Source organism: Aplysia californica, unplaced genomic scaffold, assembly GCF_000002075.1.
Source record: "Aplysia californica isolate F4 #8 unplaced genomic scaffold, AplCal3.0 scaffold00930, whole genome shotgun sequence".
In the NCBI taxonomy this organism is placed as follows: domain Eukaryota; kingdom Metazoa; phylum Mollusca; class Gastropoda; order Aplysiida; family Aplysiidae; genus Aplysia; species Aplysia californica.
Window position 1 is genome coordinate 31,467 of NW_004798200.1, and position 11,920 is coordinate 43,386.

Sequence of the window (11,920 nt, forward strand, 5' to 3'; positions counted from 1 at the left end):
GCCACTTAAAAATAAGGTCTTAAAAAAGCACATTGATGAGTTATAGAGATCTTTAATGTGAAATTGCTCCAAATATCTTTCAATAAACTTAGCAGTCCATTCTTAACTCGTCTATTATGGACAGTTTTATAGATGCCATTGTCCCCCTCCCACTTTCGACAACCTCCCCTTGCCCCACAAAGTTCATCCAAAAATTCAGGACACAGGATTCAGCCCCCAAAATACGTGTCAGGAGAAAAGTATAAGTATAAGGAGTTTGAGGAGGGAAAAGAACGAGAGGAAAGGGAAAAGAAAGCAGCTGTAGAAGATAGGAAGAGAAAGGGAGAGAAAGAAGGCAGAGAAGATGAAGAGAAAGAGAAAAGGAGACTGGAAAGAGTGGCAAACAAAGAGAAAAAGGACAAGGAAAGAGAGGCTAAAAGGAAGGCTAATGCTGACAACAAGCAAAAAGGAAAGGGCTTGAAGAAGAAGACTGAGGTTGTGGAGAATGAGAGAGAAAAGGATCAGGGTGACTCGGATGCAATTGAGTACATGGACAGTTCAGATGAGGAATGCATGGAAGTTCTTGAGCGTATGAGGTCTGAGTATGATGAGAGTCGGTGTTTTGAATGGGAATGACAGGGACTTGGATGGATGGATCGGGTGTGACTGAGTGCATGACAAACAACGTGGAGGTCAATGGATGGAGGTTAGTTCGTTACTTATGTGTATAAATTGATGTTTATATAATGTGGCCGGTATAGGGGAAACAGGTGGCTGGTAAGAGGCAAATACTCCACCGACCGGCCGGTAAGGGGCAACACTGGGGTCCTTCAAAATTCTATGTCTTATTGTACAAACATAACTCTAAAGAACCAATCTGGCAGTTGCCTCTTATCGGCCAAAGGCCAAGGATTATTTTGCAACATCTTTTTTACAACATGAGTTTCAATTTGTGGTAACTGGGTCAGTTTTTATCCCAAGCTTCCGGGACAAGCCACAGACGCGCGTTAGGCGGCTGGTAAGGGGCAACCGTACTCTAGATCTAGATCAGCTCAGCCTTCGTCTTGCTTATAGGTCTCTCTAAATACAATTTTGCTCTTGATTTGCCTGCTGTTATGACATGACCCCCCCCCCCCCAAAAAAAAAAACCAACCCACAACAACAACTGTGATTTCTTCGTACAAGTTGTATTTTGACACCCATGAGTAGATTCTAGGACTAGATTCTAGATCTAGATGTAGATCTAGATCTAGATCTAGATCTATATCACTATGATGACATGAGTATGATGATTGATGTCACATTGATCTACTATTACTGTGCTGTTTTAAAATTTTAGTTATTTTGTAATAATGTTGTGTCCTTGAGAAGTGGGTAGGCCTATATCAGAGAAATTAGAAGTAGATCTACATCCTCACTATTGGGTTTTGTTTCTCAAGGGTTGCCATTGCTTTTCCCGGTGTAGGCCTACACAATGTCACATGGCTCTCTTTTCCAATCTTACTGCAGCACTGTACCAAGCCTGTTCCTTTACTTGATGTGGCATATGTTACTGACTGGCAAGTGCAATTTTTTTGGATTAGAATGAGGTGTTATAATGTGTTTTATTTCTCCTCCCAGCCTGTCATTTCATTTGATCCGAAAAGTCCAGACTTAACCTGAAGGCTTTTAACTCTACAATCCCTAGTGTATGAGGGGAGCATCCAGTGAGACTTACCTGTTTCCTGAGTGGGTGGTACCAGGGTCCGATCAGATCCCTGAGTGCATGAAGTGTTACTGCTAATGCAATCTCGTACGAATCTGAATAGAGTGTGTATCTAGCTTACGATTATTATTGTTTATATTGCTGCTCATTTATATCATGCATGTGATTGTAAGCCTACTTGTGTGTGCATGTGTGTGCACATGTGTGTGTGTGTGTGTGTGCGTGTGCGTGTGTGTGTGTACACGTGGTGGAACACCAAACCAGTGTGCCAGGATCTGGACAATAAAGATGTATCTTATCTTATCTTATCTTATCTTATCTTATCTTATCTTATCTTATAACTTTGACTCGGAAGTGTTAGATGCTATCGGTACTTCCTCTTTCACTTTGGCAGTTTTAGCCATTTTATGAATAGTTTGCGTGTATCCCCCGTTACATGTTTCAGGAAAACTTTTTTAAAATTCTGTCAAAACGTTGAAAATAATTCCGGGGTAAAAATGTTTCTAAACTTATTGAGTTGGACTGAACAATAAGTGCAATACTGAGTAAACAGTCATGACAATAATGATAAAAGAAATGAGAAAAGATTTGCTGTCTTAGATTGACAATTAAACGGAAAATAACTGAAAGTGGGTTGGCTGTGTCAGAGGATTGGTGGTCTAGTGATGCTAATCTTCCTCGAATTCGAGGAATTCCTGGTTTTTGAGCCTTCCGAGGAAATTTCTCAGCGATCTGGCATCCTCCCAAGTCTCACGAAAGTCAGGGCACCGATGTATACGGAAATGTAATTCAACAAGCTTGAATTCTTCATTCTGCGAAGCGATCTTCGTTATCTGGCGTGCTCTCGCGTGCTGCGTTGAAATCGTGCGTGACAATATTTTGATTTCTTCATTTTCGTTTTGGATGGCTTTCTTCTTGATTCTCATTCATTTTCACACTGTTCCCACGCTCGCTTCTTACAGGCTTCTTCCTCCCCTAGTTTCATCGTGGCACCGATGGTTTTCCTCCTTTTTGACTTTTTGTTATAAGCATCACTGGTAATCTGGTAGCAGATAATGGTAAACCTTCATAAGTGTTGATTTGCCAATTTCTTTGCCTCAGCATATAAGGCCTGCTTGGCTCCTTTTCCCCAATATGGTTCATTTTGATATAATATGTGTGTGTGGAAGAGAGAATGTGTGAGAGAGTATGTGTGTATGAGTGCATGTTCGTATGTGGTGTGAAACATGAAACCATTATGCCAACTTTTGGACAATAAAGATTGATCTTATCTTATCTAAACTTATCTCACCTTGTCTTATATCTTGTCATATCTATCTCACCTTATTTTCGTTTGACAGATTTTTTCGAATCTTTGGAAGGAGGATATTTTTTTAGAGGAGCATAATACGATGGTGTTTATTATATTTGAACAGCAACCTCACAATGCAGCTCTTGTAGCATGGGAAAGTTAAGCCTCATGATCGGCTGTCCTGAAAGAAGATCTGGGACACCTCAGTTCTATTGGATTTAGACTTGGCGAATTTACACAACTTTCTCAGTCTAGAATGTTGAGCTGATCTGAGCTCACAATCCCGTCTTCATCAAGTAGGCCTAAGTAAGTAAGTAAGTAAGTGAGAGACAGAGATGAGGCTGTGGGTGGGTGGGGGGCTGGGTCGACTTTGCCTCTACCAGCTGTGGAAGAAAGGGCTGAGATTTCTTGTATGAAGTGAATCAGTATGAAAGTACTGAAACTTTTGAAGGAGATATGTTAAATTTTACTTTTCCCATAAGTTCTGGGTGAGATGTTTCTTCTCTTCTCTTCTACTCTTAATTTAATTTGTTTTGTATTAACGTATTCATACATATGTAATCTATATCAAATTAATGTCCGCTCATTCATATCAAATTTTGTAAACTTCATATTATCGAATGATTCCTCATTGTACTCAGAGAACCTCTGCAAATGGCATCGTCAGTGAAGTATTCTCGTTTGCCGATGGGAGACGGTGAAGACAGTTTGACCTTCGACTATTCTTCGGCATTTTCCTTTGAGGAGAAGGGCGAGAGCAGCTGGAAGTACCGGTCGGCCTTCACATACGACAACAACAGGGACAAGTCCCAAGACCCGTCCAATGGTATGGACAAAGGTTTCAGGGCTACAGCATGAGGATTTTGATTTTTTGTTTGACTAATTTAATATGATCACGCTCGTTCGATAATTGACTAGTCCTTTTTGGGGGTAAACTGAGCTATACTTCTGGATAATTGGATTAGTTCCCCTGATCTCTGTGAAGGTCCTGTGGGTAATTTATAATATTGATTAAACCAAAAAATTATTTAGAAAAATCTATATGTGCCGTGTCTGTCTTGTAAATGCAACAGTTTTTGTTCTTTTTCTCAAAACACCAACAAAATGACTAAGGCAGTTATCGAATGAGTGTCACGATATATTGTTGATGCTGCTTATCCAGCTGGAGTAGGCGTTGTTTCTTTTTAACCCAGTTATGCGTTGTTGAAGAAGGATTTTTTAATGAGTTATTCACTTTTACCATATTCAGTATTGTTCAGAGAGAATGAGGATTATATCCTATTGTTGAATTTGCAGATTCTGCATCTTGATAAAGGATCTTTGTCACTTTCTCAATAACAACATTTTTGCTGGTTCAGTTACGCCTTTCTGACCCAATCTGGAGGTTTTGGTGAAAGAATTTACTGCCAAGTGTTAACATTGGTGTAAACTCCATTTGGTGTATTTCATCTTTATAATTATATTTGTGAAAGCTCGTCACTTTGGTGGCCTAAAACTTCCGAACCACTCAACTTTCGAATTTGAAAAAATTAACAGTGGTTCAGAATCATTTAAAGAGTTTAATTTTCAGTTTTTCTTTAGGTTTGTTTAGATCTAAACTTGGGAAAGTCTGTCTTCTAAGACGCCATTGTAAACAGGTGAGGCTTCCGTTCACAAGGAGTGCACACCGATCCCACAATGACTTGATGATCGATTCTTTTGAGTCTGTTCATCGAACGGGGTACCCAGCTAGTATGGAGATAATTTCCTTGCAGCTGTGTACGTTCTGAGATAGTGAAACCTGGACCAAAGCCTGGAGCAGGACAGTTAGTGTTTACTGTCTGGATTAGTGAGGAATTGGAGAGAGTGGAGGACATGGGAACTTCATTTTAGAGTTTCATTCTGAGCAACTGGTCTTCATCATCCGTAAAGCGGTCTAATATCATGAGTCAGTCATAAAGAGGCGACATAAGTCTCTGTGAAATAGTTTTTCTAATCACTCCCATGCAGAAGTTCAGGTTTCATTTACCATGAGGCGTACACAATTACTGCCTTTGCTTACTGGCAATGTTTTTTTTCCCTCCTGCTGTATCACCACCAGCACAGAAGTTCCTTGAAGTCCTTTCAAAATGTTTGACGTCATGATTACGATCACTTTTTTGCCTGTTTTCTTTCATATTTTTGAAAACTATCTTTGTGTGTTTTAGGAACTTTGGAGCCATCGAGTGCTGACACTTTTATCCGATTCATGGTGACCTTTGGCTTTTACGTGGTCTACCTGTTGACCTTTCCCCTCATGGTCTGGTTCAGTTTCAAGGTCAGTGCTCACGACCCGTACTGTCGTCTCTGGGTTTTTAAAAATTTGATTTTGACCAAGTCTCTAATCTTTTGGGGATGGGAATGTGGACATTTCAAAAGAAGTGACTTGTTTTCTCCTGCCCTGTGAAACATCCCGACCCCCCTCCCTGACTCACTTAACTGTTGTCTCCAGATCTGCTCACTTCTGTCCACGTTGTGTATTTTTTCCATTGTTATTACAGTTTTGTTTAGTTTGAAATTGTAAGTGATGAATGTCTACATTGACAAAATATAGATCGTTGTTGTAGACAGGCTGCTTTGACCCCTGTCAGTCAGGCTCAACCCAGGCTCAGTGGGATACAACATCTCAACAGAGAGAAGGAGATACTTGATTAAAAAGCTTCCATACCTAGGAATCGAACTCACATCTTCTGCATATAATGGTGAAGAGCGTAACCACTACACCATAAACACCAGTGAAGGTTTCATTCTCTCATTCTTATTTCTGCTCGAACAAAGAGCTATGTTCAAGAACTGTATCTTTTGTGTTCCATGAGTGATTTGATCAGAGAAGATTGATAGTTACAGGTAGCTGATTTTTTTTTAGATAAAGGGCTTATACATGTATATAAGATGTGCCCTTTCACTCTTAACCCTTTGAGCCTTTGCCACCGGTGCACCAGTGGCGCATAAAATTGTCCAAATGCCTAGCCACCGTTCACTATTGAACAAGACCCTCTCCCAAACCTGGCACATGTGTGACAAAACACACTTGGGAGGCCGTGTTTTCTTCACTGGACGTTATTATTATGAACATTTTTCTGATTTACCTGCTGGTAATGACGAGGACTATGCTGAGTGGGATATGGAATATGATTCTGATGATGATATGATTGAAGGCATGAATCACTCAGGAGATCAGGTAGATGGGCATGGTAGCCTCAAAGGCTTAAGACTCCAGCCCCACATACTTACTGTATATTTCGTCATAGAGATTACTCTCTATAAGTTGAGTACAGTGTGCAATCTTTTATTAGATAAGACACAGACTTTATGGTTTAAAATATAGTATAGATTTTATCATTGCATTCAAAGAGTCGCTGTTTTGACTTGATGCATTCCTTCTGTCAGTAAATCTCGTTTAAATCTTGATTTGAAATTCCGGGAAAAAACGACCGACCGAAGGCTTTCTGTCAGTAGATCTTTTGGAAATCTGATTTGAATTTCCAGAAAATACCGATCAACCAGGGGTTTAATGTGTTCAGTAGATCTTATTGAAATTGGATTTGATTTTCAGAAAATACCGACCAACCAAAGGCTTGTTGTGTTCAGGCTTGGCAGGTTGCACAAGTCTAAAGGACCAGGTGAGTTTGCAACCTTTCTAAAGTGGTACTGTACTCGACTTCCTTCCCTTCTTAGGTGTCCATTTTTTAGAAAAAATTATTGGGGGCAGGGTTAATGGGTATACTGTAAATGTCTTTAGATAGCCTAAGCTTACTTCGCATCCAACGGCATGGGATTCAGTGTAATGTCAAATTTTTTTAAAGGAGAGAGATTCACAAAGTTATTTTTTTATGCACATACATCAACAGAACACCTCGTGTCGTAAAGTTCCTCAAAATGAGCAGCTTCGGATTGAAGAAATAATTGAAATTGTGTAGGGTGGTGGTTTGGGGGGGGGGGGGGAGGGGGGGAGGAGAGTCATTTAATGGAGAATTCACCATAAAAAGCAATGTTGTCAACAGAAAGTTGAATACTTCCTTAATGATTCAGTCCTGGCCTTTCACCATTTTCTGGTCTATTGGTCTCCCTGTTTTGAAGGGTCAAACGGAGTTAAGCTTTTTTTCGCAACGCGAGGATGTACCAATGCTGTAGACTGGAACATCTGTATTAAAGTGTCATTGGAAAGAAGTTTGAATCTGTTATTGTCCTAGTGTGTTTGTTTCAATATTATAAATCTCTTGCATCATTATTTATCAAGCTAAGCATATTCTACCTTACTGAAATAGTCTTACTTTTCATTTATCTGTCTGCTTACTACACACTAACTGCCTTTTGATAACTTCGCTTTTCATTGACTCTTATTGTCTTTGTATGATTTTTTAAAATTTCATTCAAATAAAAGGCCTATACCCTACCTGGGGTGAAAGGCATTGATGATGATAATGATGAATTTTACCTGTTCCTGTCACGTGAGGCAGTTCTGCAACAGATCGATAAATCTGTTGCAGTCACTCTCCTGGCTGGGTGACCAGATGGGGTATTTTGTATTGCTGACTGTGTGACTGCAAAGTGTTAATATTACATTTTTGTACCTCTTTGACAGGTTTGGTGTTTGTCTTCCCGATCCTGGACCGATATCACAAAGTGGATGTCTTTCTCAAAGCTTTCAGTGTACCGCCAAAACAGGTGAGGTGTCACAGGTTTGTGCTCGTGTAACTGTAAGTATTCCCCTTTTTTTCTTTCTCTATCCCCTCTACCCTTTTCTGACTGCTCCTTTCTCTTTATTTCCTTCTCTTCCTCACCCAGTATATGAATGATATGCCCTCTAGTATGGTCTTTTCTGAATTTGGAGGGTACCATTGGTAGATCCTGCTTCTACTCTTTCCCACTATTGTCTCTGTCTATCTTGCTTTTTCACAGCACGTGTTGCAAGTGCCATAAAACACTTACAAAAAAAAAAAAATCACCCTTACGCCTCACCCTTACCCTTCACCCTTACCCCAACATCTCACCCTAACCTACCCATCAGGTGATCACGGAGGATGGGGGCATCATCGAGGTCGGGGCAGAGATCCACTTCCAGGTGATGGACGCCGAGAAGTCTGTGACCAACGTGCAGAATCTAGACCGGTCCACGCGCATTTTGGTGCAGACCTCGCTCTGCAACATCCTAGTGCAGAAATCTCTGTCCGAGATAGAGGCAGAGAGGAGGTCCATCGCAGATGTACTGATGGTATGTGGGGGGCACACAGCCAGGTCAAATAATAATAATAGATAGCATTTGTATAGCGCATATCCCCGCTCAGCAGCAGGCTCTATGCGCTTTACACTATATTATTACCCCAGCAGACCATAGAACACTCCGAAACATTCTCAGCTTCCCGGGAAGCATACAGTGCAAGCAGCCGATTAAGTGCTCAAACACTAACAAACTGACGAGATCTTTCGCTGTCTATAGCCGGGTACCCATTCCCACCTGGATGAAGTGAGGAAAATTCGTGTTAAGTGCCTTTCCCAAGGACACAACGTCGGGCCCTTGACGGGATTTGAACCCACGACCTTACGGTTGCGAGTCCGAGAGCCTAACCACTAGGCCATCTCTATAGACTGAAAGATTGTCTTTCTCAGTTTGTGAGTGTTTGAGCACTTAATCAGCTCCTTGTATGGTCTGTCAGGATAACAATATTTGAGGCATCTTGGTGAAATCAGGCGCTCGTCAAATTATTAAAATCTGAGAAATTAGCATTTTCCGGCCAGTTTGGACATATTTTTTCGAATTTTTGTTTTTTGACTCAACACCTTGTATGTCCGTTCAAAAACACTTTTACGTGTGGATTTTTATTGAAAAACGTTGATTAGGAGGCACAAAAAATTTTACTTTTCTGTTTCCGAAGACTCTTAAGCTATGCAAGTCACCAAACTTTGGCGGTCATTTTCTCGCTAATTTTTATTCTGAAACCAGGCGACTCCACCTCCTTCAATCACAAAAATGGCGACTTTTATTCCAGATAAATGGAAGTTTATTTCCTCGTAAGCAGGGAACAAATTATAACCTTTAAGATAATACCTATAACTTCACATGCCCGAAAATTGACGAGCGCTTGATTCCATTACGCCTTGACACATATAGTGTAAAGCACATAGAGCTTGCTGTTAAGCGGGGGTATGCGCTATACAAATGCTATTTATTATTATTATTATTATTATTATTACTGTATTCTTCCTGGGAAGCAGAGAATGTTTCTGAGTGTTCTATGGTCTTTTGGGGTAATGATATAGTGCAAAGCGCATAGAGCTTGCTGTCGAGCGGGGAAAAGCTCTCTGCAAATTTTTTTTTCAACACTATGCCCACACGGGACGGCGATTGGTGACGGTGTAATATAGCATGTACCGCATCTGTATCCTGGTACGTGGGGTTAAGTGTCGTGCGCTCAGCGCGCTGCGTGGGTGGAAAGTGTTAAAGAGGATGTTGCCATCGACTAGATATAATTGAGACCAAAGCGTCATCAGCTTCATGAAGCATCTGTCCTGTTTTGAACCCTGCAGAAAGCCAAAAAGTCGGGGTACAGATACTACACTCTGATCTTAGTCAAAAAGGCTGAGAAGCGATGAGTCAGGTCAAATCTTACTTAAACTAGTCTATGATGCTTTTTGCCTTGGTTGACAGTGCTGCTTTTTCTTTCCTCATCCTTACTATCGTCATTTTCTTCCTCTACTTGTTTTGTATGTTTGTCACTCTCTTGTGAACTGCTTTTTTCGGGGTGCCTTGATAGTTAAAGCCGGCTTGTGCTGTTGAGGCTAGAGAGGTGAGCAAAGTAAGCCTGATTCCCCGTTTGGACTTCTCTGTTGACATCCACCCCTTGGCGCTCATATGACCTTATGCAGTTGAGAGAGCCCCTGGAAGGTCCAATTAATTTTCTTTCCTTTGTTTTTTTTTCCATCTGTTTTATGTGTTTTTCTTGCTTAGTTGCTGCTCTAAATGACCATTATTGTATCAAAGTGCTTCTCTTTACTCAAAGTCAAACAATTAATTCTTCAACATTTTGCTGACTGCATGCCTAGTAGAAAACTCCCTGTTACGTATCTTTTTTAATTTAGATATAAAGTTGTAAAAAATAAAAGCCACCTGTTTTTATATTTAGCACTAGCTTTTATGGTATTTATTTAATTTAAACACCCCAAAATGTAATGTTTAGTTTTGTTATTTCATTTTAGGACCTTTTGTTCTTTCAGAAATAGTGAGTTCTTTTTTTGTTAGTTTTTTTTTTTTCAAATTAGGTGTAGGCCCTAATTATTAATCAAATGAACTCAAGAACAATAAACAGAAGAGCTGGAGTTTGTTCTGTATAGATTATAGTTTTTGGGCCTGATTATAATCAAAAGACAAAATTCAGGTCTTTCATTAACTTGTATGAAACCACTCCTCAGTTGTTGGTACATGCATGTGTTTCATTTGTTTGTTTCTCTCTCTTATCCAAAAGGTCAACAGTAACAAGGTGTGTGTGAACTGGGGCGTTGAGATTTCCAGAGTTGAGCTGTGAGTTACGCTGTTAGTTTTATTTCGTTCTCTTTCTTTTATTTATCCATACTGATAAGTCCTTGTCTGCCTGTATAGTTCGATACTGAAACGCTAACTTTATAAATTGCTCATTTACCTGCTTCATATATAATCTATTTTATGAAAGATGTACGAATCTCATATGATATGATATTGCATTTCTTTTTTTTCTTTTTTTTTTAAAGTTCTGCTTGCTCATTTTTTAGACAGCTCTTCTTCAGGTGGTAGGGTAAGTTTATACAAGAAAGGATGGAATAGGAAGAGAAAAAATATTTGTTTTCTCTTCAGTTGTTATACATAATGATGTATTTTTGAATCAGAAGGTTTTGATATATATGGAAATGGGACCTGGAAGCTATACCAAGCATTATGACTTTGCTACCGCTTGTAAGATTAGTTTTTTTAACACTTTGCCCCCACGGGGCGCCGATCGACGACAGTAAGAAGCCGTCCCTTTTCCCCATGGGATGCTGATCGGCGACGGTGTGATATAGCGTGTACCACATCTGTATCATGGTCCATGGGGATAAGTGTTGCTCACTCTGCACGCTGCCTGGGTGGATAGTGTTAAAGGGGCCACTGTGTAATAAATCTGGACCTCTCTTTCTGCCTTTGTGTCGTCCTCACCAGCTCCCAGATCAAAGTTCTGAGCGAGCCTCAGGCCAAGAAGAAGCCGACTCTAATGATGCCCCCTGGAATGCCTGGGTTGTTCGGCGGCACGGCAGGGGGAGCAACTCCTTCGTCGTCTTCACCGATGCCAGCCGCTCTGGCTCAGTTTGCATCTGCGCTTCTGTCCTCTAACCCAGGTGAAACGTTTTTCTTGTATATTTTGTTATATATGGTCACTTTTAAAGACAAGCGGGCTAAGACAGATTTCGGAGGTTTCCAGAAATCTTGACCTACACCAAAAGTGGGCCTTGCTCTACCTGTAGGAGAAGTTTGGTTTCACTGGTGTGTATATTCGTTTAGTTATAGAGAAAACTCTCCTTGTCTTCTAAAGAAACTGAACAAAACTTTACTTTCGATTTTCTAAAAACAGCATTTTTCGTGATAGCCCCCTTGTGCTTAAAAGCGTCCGCGTTTGAAATAAGAAGTGCTGAAACCCAGAGAGAAGCCCGCCGGCTGTGCACCTCCACAAGTGGAAGTGGAACCTTTAAATGTTCAAAATGTGGCAAAGTTTTCTCCAACAGAATTGGTCTCATCGGCCACAGCAGAAGTCACAAGTCATCGTAACCTTTAATTCTTCGAATTTTTCTATTTCATTGGAGAAATATTCTCCTCTGTGGATGTATTGGTCATCGCCAGACATTGACGGACAAGCTAAAAATATTATCAAATTTTGTTTTGTAAGTTTGGTTGTTTTTTTAAAGGTTCATGGGGGAGACGG

General features: G+C 40.4%; 1 protein-coding gene across 1 annotated transcript in view; it reads left to right on the forward strand.

The window, feature by feature from the left end:
- Positions 1-11,920, forward strand: part of LOC101850681 (stomatin-like protein 1) — a gene marked incomplete in the record, with an annotated part of 16,531 nt that overhangs the window by 1,935 nt on the left and 2,676 nt on the right. Inside the window, 7 exon segments of the mRNA XM_035972963.1 lie at positions 3,617-3,801; positions 5,162-5,271; positions 6,550-6,616; positions 7,579-7,661; positions 8,005-8,208; positions 10,457-10,512; positions 11,164-11,271. Of these exon segments, the coding sequence (XP_035828856.1) occupies positions 3,630-3,801; positions 5,162-5,271; positions 6,550-6,616; positions 7,579-7,661; positions 8,005-8,208; positions 10,457-10,512; positions 11,164-11,271 (800 nt within the window).